This window comes from Apostichopus japonicus, chromosome 14 (assembly GCF_037975245.1).
Source record: "Apostichopus japonicus isolate 1M-3 chromosome 14, ASM3797524v1, whole genome shotgun sequence".
Classification (NCBI taxonomy): domain Eukaryota; kingdom Metazoa; phylum Echinodermata; class Holothuroidea; order Aspidochirotida; family Stichopodidae; genus Apostichopus; species Apostichopus japonicus.
The window spans coordinates 27,115,485-27,134,881 of NC_092574.1; the positions used below are offsets into that span (position 1 = coordinate 27,115,485).

The window sequence follows — 19,397 nt, forward strand, 5'->3', positions numbered from 1 at the left end:
TGGCTGATATTAACTAAAGGGTAGGTAGTTGCAGGGTAGTGGGAGGTAGTGGGGTGGGGGTGTATCACTCTATTCAGAGTACTGGCTGATATTAACTATAGGGTAGGTAGTTGCAGGGTAGTGGGAGGTAGTGGGGTGGGGGTGTATCACTCTATTCAGAGTACTGGCTGATATTAACTAAAGGGTAGGTAGTTGCAGGGTAGTGGGAGGTAGTGGGGTGGGGGTGTATCACTCTATTCAGAGTACTGGCTGATATTAACTATAGGGTAGGTAGTTGCAGGGTAGTGGGAGGTAGTGGGGTGGGGGTGTATCACTCTATTCAGAGTACTGGCTGATATTAACTATAGGGGTAGGTAGTTGCAGGGTAGTGGGAGGTAGTGGGGTGGGGGTGTATCACTCTATTCAGAGTACTGGCTGATATTAACTAAAGGGTAGGTAGTTGCAGGGTAGTGGGAGGTAGTGGGGTGGGGGTGTATCACTCTATTCAGAGTACTGGCTGATATTAACTATAGGGTAGGTAGTTGCAGGGTAGTGGGAGGTAGTGGGGTGGGGGTGTATCACTCTATTCAGAGTACTGGCTGATATTAACTAAAGGGTAGGTAGTTGCAGGGTAGTGGGAGGTAGTGGGGTGGGGGTGTATCACTCTATTCAGAGTACTGGCTGATATTAACTATAGGGTAGGTAGTTGCAGGGTAGTGGGGAGGTAGTGGGGTGGGGGTGATGTCACTCTATTCAGAGTACTGGCTGATATTAACTAAAGGGTAGGTAGTTGCAGGGTAGTGGGAGGTAGTGGGGTGGGGTGTATCACTCTATTCAGAGTACTGGCTGATATTAACTAAAGTGTAGGTAGTTGCAGGGTGGTGGGAGGTAGTGGGGTGGGGGTGATGTCACTCTATTCAGAGTACTGGCTGATATTAACTAAAGGGTAGGTAGTTGCAGGGTAGTGGGAGGTAGTGGGGTGGGGGTGTATCACTCTATTCAGAGTACTGGCTGATATTAACTATAGGGTAGGTAGTTGCAGGGTAGTGGGGAGGTAGTGGGGTGGGGGTGATGTCACTCTATTCAGAGTACTGGCTGATATTAACTAAAGGGTAGGTAGTTGCAGGGTAGTGGGAGGTAGTGGGGTGGGGGTGTATCACTCTATTCAGAGTACTGGCTGATATTAACTAAAGGGTAGGTAGTTGCAGGGTAGTGGGAGGTAGTGGGGTGGGGGTGATGTCACTCTATTCAGAGTACTGGCTGATATTAACTAAAGGGTAGGTAGTTGCAGGGTATTGGGAGGTAGTGGGGTGTGCTCGATGTCACTCTATTCCGAGTACTGGCTGATATTAACTAAGAGGTAGGTAGTTGCAGGGTAGTGGGAGGTAGTGGGGTGGGGGTGATGTCACTCTATTCCGAGTACTGGCTGATATTAACTAAGAGGTAGGTAGTTGCAGGGTAGTGGGAGGTAGTGGGAGGTAGTGGGGTGGGGGTGATGTCACTCTATTCCGAGTACTGGCTGATATTAACTAAGAGGTAGGTAGTTGCAGGGTAGTGGGAGGTAGTGGGGTGGGGGTGATGTCACTCTATTCAGAGTACTGGCTGATATTAACTATAGGGTGGTACGTAGTTGCAGGGTATGGGGAGGTAGTGGGGGGTGGGGGTGATGTCACTCTATTCAGAGTACCAAATTACCAAAAAGTATATATAAAAAAGGACAAGGAAACCTGTTCCATGTCAGAAGTAAACAAGTTGTGAATCAAGTCTGATATCTCAGTGTACTGTGTTTAAATTGCTGGTGAACCAGCACCTATCCCTTTACCCCACCCACCTACCTATCTCTCTACCCTACCCACCTGCCTATCTCTCTACCCACCCACTTTCCAATCTCTCTACCCACCAACCCACCTTCCTATCTCTCTACCCCACCCACCTTCCTATCTCTCTACCCCACTCTGGAAACTAGACCTGTTTATCTCAAGTGTTACAAGTGAAATACCATTCACTGGCAGTTTTGAAACTAGACTTGTTTATGCCAAATGTATCTGAGTATAAGCATGAACGACAGGGTAGCCTCGCAGTAATACCCTTAAAAAAATACCAAATTTTACAGCCATTTGCTGAAGTTACTTTGCCTCTTCTTTGAATTTTCTGTTGTTATTTCCACTACAGGCAGTTACACATTTACCAATGATCTGGACATGCAGGGGAATTTATCTGTGGAAGGAACAGTGAATGGTTTAAATCTTCCAGGTGACATCTTATTGGTTGATAGCTCTGAGCTGTTTGTAATTGGAGGACCAATCTCTTTCACTCAAAACTTGAATGTCTCAAATATGACTGCCCGAGTTTCCATTGATGGAATATCCACTAATACTGGTATGTTAGTTTTATTTTGTTTCTGTTGAAACTATTGAGAGAAATCAATCCACTGAAAACATGAATAGCTGCTATACTGGTATGTTAGTTTTATTTTGTTTCTGTTGAAACTATTGAGAGAAATCAATCCACTGAAAACATGAATAGCCACTAACACTGGTATGTTAGTTTTATTTTGTTTCTGTTGAAACTATTGAGGGAAATCAATGCACTGACAACATGAATTGTTCACTTTATAATGATTTTGTTGCAATTGACATGGGATTCAGTTGGATTGCTTCTTACAATCATTCAATTTACTTAAGATATTTTTAAGGCATCTTTATGAAATGTAATGAGATCTTGAATCTCAGAGATATTTTAGACATCACAATAGGTGTCTAAAACTTTTCGTCATCACAATGGCTATGAAAAGTATCTTATACAGTAAAATTATTGCAAAATAAAACCCTTAGAATGTTGGAAATATTTTATATATAAAGCAACTTTAACATGAACTCAAACTTGTTATCACTGTAGGTGGAGCAGTGCTAGACTTGCTTTCAGTTTCTCCAATGGACAATTCTGATCAGGTGGTTACAGGTAGTATCACATTCAGAGATGATTTAGTCTTAGAGAAAGACACAGCCTGTGATGGTGACGTGGATGGTGTTGATCTGAGTGAACTTGCACAGGATGCTGTAGGGAAGGATGAAGATGCCAGAGTGACTGGTAACTTTGGTTTGAACACTTTAATTAACTGAAGACAATTAGCTCTTATGGCAAGGAAGTCACATGAAGATTACTAATCTAATTTCATTACTTTTAATATAGGAAAGACAAAGTGCTACACATTTCATCACATCCGCCCATTATTTGACAACGTATTGACAAAGTAATGACAAAGTATTGTCATTAATTGTTAGTAAATGTATTGGCAGGCTTAAAGGTATTCCACCTTACTTCAGCCAGGAGATGCTGTACTCAGCATATCTTGCTTCTTATTCAAGCTAATGTTTTATCTAATAAGCCAGTGTCTTCTTCAGGATATAGTGAGTTTCTCTGATTCCTCCTACTTTTGTTTCCTTTTCTAGTCTTCTTATCTAAGAAACAAGTTGATTGAGTGACTCTTTTAGTCAGTAGTAAATGTACTCTGAATGTTAGCTTCTATATTGCCCAGTCATCAGTCATAAAAGTGTCATAAAAGTTTCACACATGTGTGATCTTGATCCAGAAGCAATTCTCCAAGATTAAAAGTTTATAATTCTGTAATAATTAGGAGGTTATGAGAGGTGTGGGAAGAGGAGTAAGGGGGGAAGGAGGGGTGTGAATATGTCCTCAGGGCAGGCCTATGTTTGAGCATTATTACAACAATATTGTGATTTGTAATGAAAATGCTGTTGACAAGGTTTTGCTGTCATATTTATCTTGCTCTATAGATTTGTGTTTTCAAGTTTGCCATTTGGGAGTATCACAGCATTTTATACTTCAAGTTTGAGTAAATATTGCAAAGTCGAGTCATAGGTCAATTATTTGGACTACACTGATCATGCAATGCATACAGAGATACTTTACTTGGTATTTGATTTGCAGGGTTCAAGACATTTATGGGATCGTTGCATTTCCAACAAGACATCATGCTGGAGGGTCTCATTTCTGGTGTAAACCTGACTTCATTGGATGCAGGAGTCCTTAAGCTGGATGACACCATTTGGAGCCCAAATGCAAAGTTAATCTTTTCTGCACCAAATGCAGTGGTTAGTTTAACAGTGAAAATGTCTGGATGTGTTATAACAAGCACTACACATATTGTGAAAGAATTAAGAATGCTATTTGTATTTCTTACACATCCATTTTTGGATTTGATACTTGTAGACATCTGTTAGTAGCAGTGCTAAGCATTACAGGATAAGTAGTTTATCTATAATTAATTAATAGTAAATCAGGCATTGTCAGTGTGTAAGACTGATATTAGGGAAGTTCAGTGAATAGAGTGGAATGGGATGGGTAATAACATTCTGAAATTACCTTTCCATATCAAAATGAAAGCTCTGCCTCTATACATATTCCTGGTGTGTGAATTCTGTATAAACACTATAGGTTTGACATCCCTTAAGGTTTCTTTTTGACAAGCACTTTTCAAAGTAACATCTGAAGTTAGTTATTAATTAGGAGATTTTGGTGCAGGAAGATAAATGTATCCAAAACTTCAGTATGTTTTTGCTCATATACAATCTTGACTAGTCCACAAAACTCAGGATGGATTAGTTCCAGAGTATTATCTTGGAAGCAGATGAAGGTGACATTTCATAATAAAGTGGATACCAAGGAACAAGGTTCCCTTTTTTAAGTCAACCATTTGTTAGAACAAAATTTTATTAGGTGGTGTTAATCTTAGCCTGTCGCTTTGATGAAATGGTCAGCAAGTTTAGTCATTTTCTGCAGATACATTGGAAGCTGGCAAACATGTTTCAGCATAATCTAGGAGATTATTTATACTCTAGCAGATTATGTTAGACAGTTATTTGCACATCCTATCACCTTATTTTTTCTCAATTAATTCCTTTTAAAAGTTTGCAGCTAATTTGGAGACCTACAACCAGCACAGTTTTGACAGTATTAGCTTCAGGGACTTGTCTCTCCATGGTCAGAACGAAACTATCAACGGAGTAAAGACATTTCAAGCGATCCATTCCAACAGCAAAGTTGACGTAATGGAAAATGTAAATGGCGTCTCTGTCACAAGGCTTTGTCTGAATGCAGTCTACTTAAATGATAATTATGGAATTAAAGATATTGTCGGTGATATCACCTTTGAGAAGAATCTTAGGATTGAGGGCAGTCTGATACTGAACGGAACACTTGAAGGTGCGTCTCTCATCTTCTGTCTTGCTTGCATCCTCTCACCTCCAATCCTTTCTCTTACCTACACACCTTCTCATTTTGATCACTCATCCTGTCCATCTAATGTTTAACTCATCCTGTCCGTCGAATGTTAAACTCAAACTGACCGTCGAATGTTAAACTCATCCTGTCCGTCTAATGTTAAACTCATCCTGTCCGTCTAATGTTAAATTCGTCCTGTCCGTCTTAGAATGTTCAACTCATCCTGTCCATTTAATGTTAAACTTGTCCTGTCCAAACTCGCCCTGTCCATCAAATGTTAAACTCGTCCTGTCCATCTAATGTTAAACTTGTCCTTTCCATCTAATGTTCATCTTGTCCTGTCCGTCTAATGTTAAACTCATCCTGTCCGTCTGATGTTAAACTCATCCTGTCTGTCTAATGTTCAACTCGTCCTGTCCATCTAATGTTAAACATGTCCTGTCCATCTAATGTTAAACTCGTCCTGTCCATATAATGTTAAACTCATCCTGTCCATCTAATGTTCAACTCATCCTGTCCATATAATGTTCAACTCGTCCTGTCCATCTAATGTTAAACTCGTCCTGTCCGTCTAATGTTAAACTCTTCCTGTCCGTCTAATGTTAAACTCGTCCTGTCCGTCTAATATTAAACATGTCCTGTCCGTCTAATATTCTTTACGTCCTGTCCGTCTAATGTTCAACTCGTCCTGTCCGTCTAATGTTAAACTCATCCTGTCCGTCTAATTTTCAACTCATCCTGTCCGTCTAATTTTCAACTCATCCTGTCCGTCTAATGTTAAACTTATCCTGTCCGTCTAAAGTTAAATTCTCAATAAATGCTCTTTCACCACGATTGGATATTCTTTGCTATTTTCTTTCCTTTTTGTCAACATCTTTCATTTATATCCTCTGTTCCTTCATCTTCCATATGTTCAGTTAACCAGTTAATTCTGTATATACTACTATATACTTGTCCACTGTGATTTGTCAATTTGCCATTAAAGATTGTCTTCCTAGGATGGAAAGCCTGCCTGATGCTGTCTCTTTCTGTCTGTTTGACTGTCTATCTGTATGTCTGCCTTTATATACTGCTCAGTGTCTTGTTCATGTCTTCATGTTTCATTTGGTCTTCATATATGTCTGTCTCTTGGTTGTTTTGTCTGTCTGTCCATCTGTCTGTCTGCCTTTATATACTGCTCAGTTATTTGTCCATGTCTTCATGTTTCATTTGGGCTTCATATATATGTCTGTCTCTTGGTTGTTTTGTCTGTCTGTCCATCTGTCTGTCTGCCTTTATATACTGCTCAGTGTCTTGTTCATGTCCGCATGTTTCATTTGGTCTTCATATATGTCTGTCTCTTGGTTGTTTTGTCTGTCTGTCCATCTGTCTGTCTGCCTTTATATACTGCTCAGTTATTTGTCCATGTCTTCATGTTTCATTTGGTCTTCATATATATGTCTGTCTCTTGGTTGTTTTGTCTGTCTGTCCATCTGTATGTCTGCCTTTATATACTGCTCAGTTATTTGTCCATGTCTTCATGTTTCATTTGGGCTTCATATATATGTCTGTCTCTTGGTTGTTTTGTCTGTCTGTCCATCTGTCTGTCTGCCTTTATATACTGCTCAGTTATTTGTCCATGTCTTCATGTTTCATTTGGGCTTCATATATATGTCTGTCTCTTGGTTGTTTTGTCTGTCTGTCTGTCATTTTCTGATTGCGTCTTTTGTCAAGTACATGTGTTGTGCTGTTGGGCTATAACTCGCATGCTTCCAGTGATGATATCTCAATTAAAATGAAATATTGTGACATTAATCTGGCTCATATGTGACATATGGATTATCAGTTTATTCATGTCATTTGTTCTCATAAACAGGGTTGTACTTGCAAGATTTGGTGACACTGCATGGCAGGCAGGACATATATTCAAGCACTGGATTTTATTCTAAAGTTTATGTGGAAGAACTGATGGCAGCCAGTGATGTAAACGTAACCCAGGAAGTAAATAGAGAGAATGTTGTTGAAATCTACTATGACACATTGCTATCTGTGGGTAAGTGCTCATATGCAATTCTCCCAAAGTACAACTTGTTATTTCTAGATGTTTAGCTGTTTCTACATAGCAGACTATCTTCAACTATCCATCTTTTATGCATGATGGTCTACTTTTATAATGGTAAATGCAGCTGTGTGATCAGCAATGTACTTGGATGTACTTGGATCAAATCTAACTTAGTCTCTGAGATTATTATCAAGGGAGATTCAAGCTTTCAGAATTTCATAAATATGCATAGCTGCCATGGGTGGTTAGAATGGTTGTATGACTCCTTGAGCCTTGGCTTTAATTCTAGCCATGTCAGATTTTGTTGCTGGTCCAGCATAAATCTACAATGTCAGAATTTTCTTGGTCTGAATACCAGCCCTGGCAATTATTATCAATCAGCCTATAAACATCAAAGGCATGAAGTTTCAAATTTGCTCTATTCCTGACAGTATTTTGCTGTGTAATTACTAGTTTCAGGAGAGTAAGAGAAGCTACTCAATGTTAAGAAGAAAAGTCTCCATTTGAACTAGTCAGCTATCAGTGTTATTTCATTTATCATTTACATGGGTTATATTTTAATTAATCAACTATTGATGATATTGATACTGTAGTTGTTCTGCAACTTAACTGTTTGATTTGTGAGTTTATCAGTTTCTTTCTCGTCATTTATGCATCTATAAACACATCTGTTTGTTTCGTTTCAGCTGATCAAAACATCACAGGACATAAAACATTCATGCAGGCTGTGGTTATTGATGATAATTTGCAAGTCAATGGATCAGTAAATGATGTTGATATCTCGGATCTTGCCGACGATGCTGTCTACGATACTGGGAATCACACCATTTTGGAAGAGAAAGTGTTCACATCCACTTTTTGGGTTGATAAGATGAAAATTGGCGGTAAGCCTCGCTGAATAAGACCTCCATTTTAAGTTATCAAGATCAAGTATTGACATTTTAAACAGTCTTTGAAAATATCTAGAGAAATTTGTTAAATTGTTGTCTGTTTGAAGTTGGATAATATAATATATTAATTGTTTATTAATTATGAAGAGCTATAATGGTTTTGGTAGAAATTATTTTCCACATTTGGTGGATACAGAGGGGATCTTATCTCAAGTTTTTTTTCTATGCTCAGCACAAAAGCTTGACAGTTTTCAAGTTGGAATGTTTGCTAACCTATTATTGCTGTAATGACAATCCAAAGAAAGCTTTCTCACAGAAAATCTGACCTATTTTTGCCATGCAGAATTTCCCCCCAAAATATTTTGTGCTGTTTTCCATTACATACTATTAAATAAGTTTTCATTATACCTCAAAATATGTCAAAGCTACTCATATATGGACAAAAGCATTGGTGATCCCAATTCCTATTTGCAAATTAATCTAGGGCAAAGTATACTATTTGTTTACTTTATCTTATTCGCTGTAGGTTTCGTTAATGGAGCAAATTTTTCTGAGTTTGTGGATGATATTGTCCTGCAAAACGAACCACAGACCATCACTGGAAACCTGTCATTTTTGAAGACTTTGAATTTGAACAGCAGCTTGGATGTGGAGGGAACCATCAACGGCCTAAGTTTGACAGAATTTAATTCTTCTGTACACAAAGTGACTGATGAAGAGTTTACAGGTAAGAGAGAGACTCTTTGCATGATCATTTCCTTGAGGAATGTTCTGATATTTCCACATCTTTGAATAGAAAAATTGATGAATATTCATCACATGTTTACTGCTGTTTAATATTGAGGTGAGCAGAGGGGGCAAGAGGGGGTTAGAGGTGGGAAGAGGGGGTTGGGCATGATGGCAAACCTGAAGCTCAATATGCCCTACATGATATTGTAATGTAAGTTGTGTAATTATTCAGGTAGCTTCATGCTATTGGCATATGGGGAATGTTGGCCTAAGGTGGTGTATTTTAATTGGACAGAAAGACGACAGACAAAGACACAGAGAAGGCAATAATCCAGAGAGATATTCTCTAGATAATGTACAGAGAAACATGAAATAAAACCTTATCAGGAACTTAAAACTAAGCTGTCTTGCAGTGTCTTGGGGCTACAAGGGTAGGAAGCCTACCGACAAGATGTTACACGAGATACTACTTAGAAAATGAGGTTGCTTCCAATGGAGTGGCCATAAGTGAGCTTGCTACAAGTGGGTTTGCCCATGTGATGTAAACAGCTTTATGCTGCTTTTAAAAATCTGTCCCTAAAAACCCCTCCCCACAGGTGGTGCACATCCATCTTCTGGTTTTCCATGCTGGGCAGTTTGTCCCCTGTTGCCTTCTTAAATTTGGTAAAACTACAATTGTACAATGGTCTTAATGGGCATCCCCATAGAGCCTCAATATTATACCAAGGTAGTAGCCTGCTTATAAACACAGGAGAGATTATCTAAAACAACGCACCATTATAGTCCTTTAGTATACAATGCACCATTATACAAAGCACCAGCCATTCCTAATCTGCCATTGGCCACTTCCTGCTCCATGATGTAGCTTGCCTGCTTGAATTATCTGATCCTCTTCAGAGTGAAAAAATAATAATTATTTTTGAAGCCTAATTTCTAATAATAGTCTTTGATTTGCAGGTGAGCTTCAATTTGGTATGGTCTATGCTAATGACACTATTTCTGTTGACAGTCTGGTCAACGGAGTTGATATTGGAGATGATACACTTGTCAAAGATCAAGAGGTAAGCATGCTTTCTAGTCTAATTTCCATAAGTGTATTGTAAATGTGTAACCAAATACCCCAAAACAAAAGAAATACAAACCCCCTGAAAACTTGGAAATTAAAAGCAACTTATAAAGACACAGGAAGAAACAAGCGACAAACGAAATAAAGATCCGAACAATGAAAGCTATGAGGGGAAGCAATTTCAGAAGTGGATTTGATTTAGGTAGCAAGAGATCAGAGGGATGGAAAGCTTTCTTACTATTGATTTTTTATTTATTGATTATTTAAAGTTGACTTTGTCCACTTTATCCTATATTTGTGCCATAATTTAAGCTAGAAATGAGACTGAAGTTCTCTGTTACCTAGTTGTTTTCCTCTGAATTTTGTGTGGTTTGTTACAGAAAGCCACAAATTTGAAAGAGAATGGTGGTTTTTGTAAACATTGTTCAAAGCCATATTTATACTCTACAGCATACATACTGTATAATTTACATATTTAATAGATTCAGTCAGTGTTCCTTCATTGAATAACTTTAGCTTTTAGTATCTCATCTATCTGTCCAAACAGAAGGACATTTACTTAATAACTAATGTATTATTTGAAGGTTCCCATGTACTCACTATGATATGACAGGGAAGACCTATTGGTTATTCTATTAATTAGAATTAATACTCTCTTTAAAACCTTGCTTGCATACAGAGGATTTATCTCATTTTGTATTTAAGCTTGTAATTACTATCATTTCTAATTCCATGTTTTAGTCATATTTATAAACACATTTTGATATTTATTTGTACTACAAAAAAAAATGAAAATATGAACTGTTATGAAATTGGATGGAATTGATATTGCTTGATTGACTAATTGATTGATTGTCTTTTTAACAGGGTCAATCAGTTTCTGGAATTAAGACATTTACATCAGAAGTAAGAGTGAATGGTAACATAACCTGTGATACAGTCAACGATGTGGACATCAATTATCTTGATGCATCAATTTTGAAGACAGAGGGTAATCAAAACATCACAGGGAATTATATCTTCTGGTGTAAGTATTCCCTCCCTCCCTCCTTCCCTCCACTCACTCCCTCCCGCCCTCATATATTCTAGCTTATCAAGAGTATCAGTCCATCAAATTTGGTAGTAAATACAATTAATATGTGATAGTTCTTGAATACCATGTTGCATTAGATGATGTATTTCTATATATTTTCATGTCACTTATGTCCTTGATGTTAAATAGTAGTAACCATTATTATAGCATCATAACAATATAACCAAATTTGAATAAAAAATTAGTATACACACTTAAAGGAATCATTGTATTCACTACAAAGTGTGTGTTCTTAGTGGCAAGAGCAGGGTATAGCTGAAGATGTTTTGTAATTTCTATTACTGAATATAGAAGTTTCTTCTGCTTTAATACTTTTTTTTGTATATGCCTCTTAATGTATTTCTTAAACAAAATACTATGCTGGCTTCTTTTTTACAGATTACTTTTGTCCTAGGATACATAACACTGACATTGAATTAATTTAAATTATCCATTTTTAATTTTTGGTTCCTTGCTTTAGCAAAAGGAACCTATGCAGTCATGTTGGCGTGTGTGTGTGTGTGTATGTGTGTGTGTGTGTGTCTGTGTGTGCATCTGTGACACTTTCTTGGGTACGCTCTATCTCAATAAGGGAAAGTTGGATTGAGGCCAAACTTGGACTATAGATCCGCCATATGGAGAAGGTGTGCCCTATTGTTTTTGGTGCCCACAAAGGTCACCAAAGGTCAGTTATGGTCCAAAAACCGAACATATTAAAACTGCAATAACTCCCAGTGCCAATGTGCGACAAGATTGATATTTTGGGAAAAGTTGTTAACTGGTTAGGGGAACATTTTCAAACTTAACGGTCATGTGATCCGAGGTCACCAAAGGTCAATTAATGATAAAAAACTAGTTTTTTTGCGATAACTTGAGAACGAAACGTCCGTTAGGGTTGGGAGTTGCTTCAATGTTATCCAATTGTTGACCCGCATCTGGGTGACCCTTGACCTCAATTTGACCTCTGGTGACCTTAACGTGTTTTTGGGGATTTTTACAGTTTTGATGCTATTTTCAGATGTCAAAGGTAACTTCTGATCATAAATGTCAAAGGGTTGACCCCGTGTGACCTTTATGTGCGAAGTTATATGGGGTCAAAGTTTTTCGGTCGGAGTTAGGATGGTTGTACAGACTTTTCATTTTGTTTTTTGGAATCAGGAGATTAAACTTCATCTGAAACCAAGGTCAAAAGGTCAAAGGTCACATTAGAAAAATTGTGCTTATTTTGGGAGGAAACGAGCAAACAAGAAAATGTTTGGTTTTGATGCTAGATTTGGATATCAAAGGTACCTTCCGATCAAAAATGTCAATTGGTTGACACCCGTGTGACCTTCGTGTGCGAAGTTATACAGGGTCAAAGTTAATTTTCAGACATTTAATGCAACAACTCCCAGTTCCAAGGTGTGACATGGTTGATATTTTTGGACAAGTTGCAAATGGTATAGGGGAATATTTTCAAACTTAACGGTCATGTGATCCGAGGTCACCAAAGGTCAATTAATGTCAAAAAACTAGTATTTTGGGGGTAGAAAATGGGCAAAGAAAAAAATGTTTGATTTTTTATAGTTTGATGCTCTAATTTAGGTCTCATCAATCAAAAATGTCAATAAGTTGACCCAAGGTGACCTTTGTATGTTAAGTTATATGAGGTCAAAGTTAATTTTCAGACATTTAGTGTAATAACTCCCAGTGCCAAGGTGTTACATGGTTGATATTTTTGGACAAGTTGCAAATGGTATAGGGGAATATTTTCAAACTTAACGGTCATGTGATCCGAGGTCACCAAAGGTCAATTAATGATAAAAAACTAGTATTTTTGCGATAACTTGAGAACAAATTGTCCGTTAGGGTTGGGAGTTGCTTCAATGTAATCCAATTGTCGACCCGCATCTGGGTGACCCTTGACCTCAATTTGACCTTTGGTGACCTTTTTAGTGTTTTGTGGATTTTTACAGTTTTGATGCTATTTTCAGATGTTAAAGGTAACTTCTGATCATAAATGTCAATGGGTTGACCCCGGTGTGACCTTCGTGTGCGAAGTTATATGAGGTCAAAGTTAATTTTCAGACATTTAATGCAATAACTCCCAGTTCCAAGGTGTGACAAGGTTAATATTTTTGGAGTAGTTGCAAATGGTATAGGGGAATATTTTCAAACTTAACGGTTATGTGATACAAGGTCACCAAAGGTCAATTAATGATAAAAAACTAGTATTTTTGCAATAACTTGAGAACAAAATATCTGTTAGGGTTGGGAGTTGCCTCAATGTAATCCAATTGTCGACCCGCATCTGGGTGACCCTTGACCTCAATTTGACCTCTGGTGACCTTTCCGTGTTTTGGGGATTTTTACAGTTTCGATGCTATTTTCAGATGTCAAAGGTAACTTCTGATCATAAATGTCAATGGGTTGACCCCCATTTGACCTTCGTGTGCAAAGTTATTTGAGGTCAAAGTTAATTTTCACACATTTAATGCAATAACTCCCAGTGCCAAGGTGTGACAAGGTTGATTTTTTTGGACAAGTTGCAAATGGTATAGGGGAATATTTTCAAACTTAACGGTTATGTGATCCAAGGTCACCAAAGGTCAGCTAATGTTAAAAAAGTAGTATTATGGGGGGAGAAAATGGGCAAAGAAAAAATGTTTGAATTTTTACAGTCATGCTCTATTTAGGTCTCACCGATCAAAAATGTCAATTGGTTGACCTCCGGGTGACCTTTGTGTGTGAAGTTACATACAAGTTCAAAGTTAATTTTTTGACATTTAATGCAATTAAATCTCAATGCCAAGGTGTGACATGGTTGATATTTTGGGACAAGTTGTGAATGGTGTGGTGGAACATTTTGAAACTTAAAGGTCATGTCATCTGAGGTCACCATTGTTATCATATCTGTTGACACGCTTGTAGGTCTCTTATATTTCTTACATTTTCGACGCCATATTTAGATCTCAAAAATGCCTTTTGGTAAAAAATCCGATCACATTTTGTGATCACAAAAGTGTTGGCTATAGTGTTGGTTACTTTATGGGAACATGTAGGACCACAATTACTTGGACTATTTCAGCCCAATCTTGCTTGATAATATTATGTGTATTGTCATATACCCCAAGCAAGGAACCACAGTGCCCTTGGGCTCTTGTTTAATTTGTACTGTTTATGTTCAACTCATGAGCTCCTAATTCTTCTTTCATAGATGGAGTTACATGGCTATCAAATGCAACAGTTGGTGGACTCATTGATGGTGTGGATATTTCAAGTTTAGCAGACAGCATATGGAAAACAGAAAACCCTGACAAGTTTGTCCTAAATGTCACCGGAAATGGTACCTTCAACATACTGCAGAGTGGAGTAAGTAATAGTAGTCAGACATGTTAATGCAGAGTCATAAAATATGGGAGTGATAAAATATGGGAGTGATAAAATACAGGAGTGATAAAATACCGGAGTCATAAAATATGGGAGTCAAAACATATGGGAGTCATAACATATAGGACATCTCATTCATTGTTCTGAGAATGTTTATTAAATCTTATGTATTGGGAGGATGTGGCAAGGTCTTATCACAGTTCTGTGACTCTGGAATAATATGCATAAGCATTCAACAAAGTTTTCCATTACACAGCAGAATTGGAGAGATTTTTTGCAAAAGTGCTGCTGACACATTTCACCAAGTTAGATTTCCAGCTTATAGATGAAATAAGTCAATTGAAATCTATTACTTTTATTAATGAATCTTGCAAACATCTTGCGTTGAACCTTTCCTTACCTCTTTTTTGCAGGATGTCTTTTACAACGGCACGTTAGACGGAGTTGATCTGCAAGAGTTGAATCAAACCTATGTTAGTCTGACTAGAAGTCAAACTATAACTGAAAGTAAACACTTTCTAGACAAGGTCCTCATAGATGAAAGTTCCAACCTCAAGTCAGATTACTTGAATGTAGAGGGCACTGTTAAAGGCTTAAACCTCTCCGATATTGCCAGTCGAGCATTTATTTCAGGAAACGCAGGGCAAGAAATAGATGGCACCCTGACGTTTACTGAGAACGTAACTTTCCTAGGTTTGTCTGTTCAGAATTTTTCAGAAACATAAAGTTATGAAGATATCAATTGCATCTAGTCCTTATTATTGGAATTGGCTTGATTTGAAACAGAACCCTACATTACAAATGTCTCCTTTCTACAAACATTTGCTCTGGATCATCACAGTTGGTTTGCAAAATGTATGGTTCCTGACAATTGAACCAGAACAGACTCAGTTGCAATGGATAGTATATATTATTATGCCCCCCCCCCCTGGAATGACCGGTAACTTTCAGGTAATATCAACAAAGAAGCCACTGGTGTGTGACACTCAGTTTTGTGAAGCATATTATATCTATGTAACATTGGGTTTGCTTCCCACCTTCAGATATATATGCTTTTAATATACTCTAGTGTTAGTGTAAATGAATTGGGAGCTGTGTGTGTCTAGGATAATGTGCCATATAAGCAAATCCTTTAATCCCTGAATAAGGCTATAATAATCTATTGAACATCAATATATGTCAAACTTACATTTAATCTTTCTACCTTTCTCGCACTAGGTGATGTGACCTTGGATGGCACAGTTGACGAGATTTCCATTTCTAACGGTGTTATGCTCACCCATAGACCCAACTTTGTAAAAGCTCACAAAAATTTATCTAACGAGCTTCTAGAAATTACATCTTCACTCTTTATGAAAGACAGGAAGAAAGTTCAGGGAGTGGATGTTTCAGAGATGAAATTAAGATCAGCTGATAGGATCAATAACTACCTCATTCAAGAGGACACCACATTTATCAACATGACTATGCTCTCAGGATTAATGTGAGTACAATTCTAAAACTATTACCAGCACTGCCTGGAGTGCAATCAACAACATTGTCAACCAATGTAATGGATTAACAAATATTGTAAACTTATATCCTCCTGGAATTTGGAAGTTTGTATTCTTATTCTTCTCAAAGAAGTTTAAATGAATCTATCAGTTGGTCTATCGATTCTTTATGAATTGTCTGTTTGTGTAGTTAATCACTGTAGTACATCTGTACAGTCTTAAGTCAATAACAGACTTTCTTCTACTGAAGTAAATATTAAATATATATAAGTAAATGAACAATGAAGTTATGAACCTGAAACAAGGAAGAGGAAAGAAATTCATTTAGTAATGTCAAGTAAATATCTTTCAGTCTTCAAAATATAACAATCACAATGTGAAGTTTGGGATTTCCACAAAAGGAGCTACTATTTAAAGAACATTTGAGCTGGGCATGAATATGGGTTCCACCTTTTATATGGCTAAGTACTGTGAGTAGCTATGAGCTAATAATTCATCACTTTTGGTTCAGAGGAAATTGACCATACAGCTTATCGCCCTCCTTTTTCATGAGATAAGAGTTAGGGGTCTTGAAAAATACTTAAAATAGTATTGATCTTGTGAAATCTGTTGGTACATAAGATTGTTTGTACTACTCATTTGGTACATCGCAACATGTAATCCACTATTATTAGTAACTATAGGATGCACCCAATTGAGGTCTGGTAAAATATGAAAAAAATAAAAACTTACCTCTGTAGGAAAACTGACCTTTCCAAATTCTTTGGCAACAATTCTTTTTTTAGATTGGAGGGATTATTAAATGGAGTGAACTTTTCGACCGAGTACATTCTGACCATACCTCACGACCAAACTGTCTTTGGCAACTATACCTTCCTGACAGATACTGTCTTCAATGGAGAGATGACTAGCACTTTAATCAATGGATTAGATATGGTGGACTTGGCAACTAACACAGTACGTAAAGACTCTTTTTATTCTGGTTACTCTGAATTAGATCCTAATCCATTGACAGGCAAATCTTGTGGGTTTTAGTGATATATTTATGTTGAAGTAGTGATATATTTATTCACCCCCACCCCACTGCAGTTGACAGGCATAGCATGTTTTGTTTTAGTGAGTTATTCATTTTGAATTAGTCTATATTTATTCACCCTTATTGTCATTGACAGACATATCGTGTTGGTTTTAGTGAGTTTTTCATGATGAATTAGTGATATATTTATTCACCCCCACTGCCATTGACATGCACATCGTGTTGGTTCTAGTGAGTTATTCATTTGAATTAGTGATATCTTTATTCACCCTTATTGCCATTGACATGCATATCATGTTTGGTTTTAGTGAGTTATTCATGTTGAATTAGTGATATATTTATTCACCCCTACTGCCATTGACAGGCATATCGTGTTTGACAATGCTGGTTGATTTGACCACTGTGTTTTAATAAGTCACACTTCGTTTAAAGTACTAAATGTACTTAATAAGTCTTTGATGCCCATATTTGCCTTATCAATCAATTCATGTTTCGTTCATAACAGCTATTTACCAGTGGAGATCAGACCATCACAGGGAACATAACTTTGGCCTCAGTGGATACATTCCTAAACATAACCACCTTTGGTCTGCTGGGTGGGGTTAAAGTTCCACAGCTCTATCAGAGTTTATTCTATTATCCTGACCTTGAAAATCTCAACAATAGTCTGACACAGCAATGTGAAGTTCTGGATGAAATTCACTACTTACAGCAAAGTAAGCAGAGTATATTTGAAGTTCATGAGAGATTGGTCGTGTTGTAAGATGATGGGTTGATTGGTTGATGCGCTGGTCAGGTGGCTGCTTTATTGATTAGTTATTGAGTTTTTGATTGGTATGAAATGGGCTGATGGATATATACCACTTCCCCATTGTTGATATATCAACATGTCCGGTATTTTTTTCAAGGATGGTATGAATTATTAGTATGTGGGTACTTTTATTGGTATTGGTGGAGAGGATAGCTAGATATGGTTTGATTTTCTGTTGGTGTGCCGAGTTGGTAGTCCGGTGGAGTGAGATGAAGAAACCTCTTCATGTAGGTCTTGTTGCATACAGTACTGCTTTATACAATACTACAATGAAAGCCACTGTCTGCCACCTACTTTGTGCTCAACATTTTGATTTACAAAGAAGAATAATATTTTTATACTGTACTTAGCTCCATACACTGATACACAGATGACGTCATCAATGTGTGCTGTATTTTGAGATTCTCTATTAAACAGTTCTATTGAAGCAAGGTTTAGAAATGTTTATGCTTATCTAACCTACTAGATGTATAGGGAAATGTGAAATCGAACCTACTATATGTATCGGGAACTGTGAAATAGATCGGGAGAAAAGTTTAAGTCTTAATACTTTTTTAATTTGGTTTCCAAACTGACAGTTAGGTTTCATAACAGTGAGAAGTTTGAGAGAATCAAGGTGGAAGATCAGCAATGCCCCTTAAATTAAGTCCACCCACTGTATATTAGTAAATAGAAACATTGAATCCAGCTTCCCAGTAACTTAGCAACCCATCCTTTGATAACAGTTGACTTTATTTGTACTGGGTGGTACACAAGATGCACAGTTAATTCCTATAATTGGTTCTGTGAAATATGACTTTGTAACAGACTCATTGATGTGGAATTGGTTTATAATCCTTCTTTTATAGATGATGCTTTGCTCTTCAGAGGCTTGGTAGAAATAGATGTAATAAGTACAGTTGGCAACGTTTTATGGTTCCCCTCTGAGGTAAATGGAGAGCAGTGGGTGATCCTTGGGATATCTCCAGTTTATGATGCCTTCCGGAATGAAGTTAATCCAGATCAGTGTGCTACAGTCTCAGTCAGAAGATGGGATGATGAACAATATCAGGAAGAATTGGTATTTTACAGCAATCATTCTATTTGTTAGCCCTACCCTTAATATCATGGGTGACATAGGTGGCCGGCCCTACAGTATGTAGTACCTTATTGTACAGTTAATCATTTGTTGGGATGCTTAGAATACAAACAAATGGGGAGTATTTCCTACTTTGTGTGGCAAGAAAGATTGCTGCAATAAAGTGGGAGTACCAATCTTGTTTTGTTATACCTTACAGTACCTTTAATACCAATATATGTTGCAATATATGTATTAGTATCAATGTATATATAAGTATCAATTTATATCTCACCAATATATATGTCATGCCAAACCAAAAAGTGTGATTTGAAACTGGGAATTAAACAGAGATGGTAAATACTGGTGATTAAGTAATAGGAGACCCAATCCTTGGTTAAATTTATAATGCTGAGTTCATATTGCTATCATTGCACTGCCATCAATCGGGTAAGGAATATCTTCCGAATCAAATTGTCACTTCTTTTGTTTGTCTGACTTACATTCAATAATACTTTAAATATGAAAGTTTTGTGGAAATTGAATGAAATGGCATAAAAAATTCTTTGTAATAATGATTATCAGTTTAGAGTGCTCATTATCAATGGAT

The 19,397-nt window shown here is 37.3% G+C and overlaps 1 protein-coding gene across 3 annotated transcripts in view; it reads left to right on the forward strand.

The window, feature by feature from the left end:
- The window catches only part of LOC139980338 (uncharacterized), a 59,058-nt gene that overhangs the window by 21,144 nt on the left and 18,517 nt on the right, over positions 1-19,397 (forward strand). For all 3 annotated transcript variants that reach the window (XM_071991943.1, XM_071991944.1, XM_071991945.1), the window contains 15 exons: positions 2,152-2,358; positions 2,878-3,069; positions 3,931-4,094; positions 4,911-5,205; positions 7,079-7,255; positions 7,951-8,148; positions 8,681-8,881; positions 9,841-9,944; positions 10,817-10,976; positions 14,218-14,372; positions 14,804-15,083; positions 15,609-15,873; positions 16,669-16,840; positions 17,425-17,635; positions 18,579-18,790. In XM_071991943.1, coding sequence (XP_071848044.1) covers positions 2,152-2,358; positions 2,878-3,069; positions 3,931-4,094; positions 4,911-5,205; positions 7,079-7,255; positions 7,951-8,148; positions 8,681-8,881; positions 9,841-9,944; positions 10,817-10,976; positions 14,218-14,372; positions 14,804-15,083; positions 15,609-15,873; positions 16,669-16,840; positions 17,425-17,635; positions 18,579-18,790 — 2,993 coding nt within the window. The remainder of the gene's footprint in view (positions 1-2,151; positions 2,359-2,877; positions 3,070-3,930; positions 4,095-4,910; positions 5,206-7,078; positions 7,256-7,950; positions 8,149-8,680; positions 8,882-9,840; positions 9,945-10,816; positions 10,977-14,217; positions 14,373-14,803; positions 15,084-15,608; positions 15,874-16,668; positions 16,841-17,424; positions 17,636-18,578; positions 18,791-19,397) is intronic.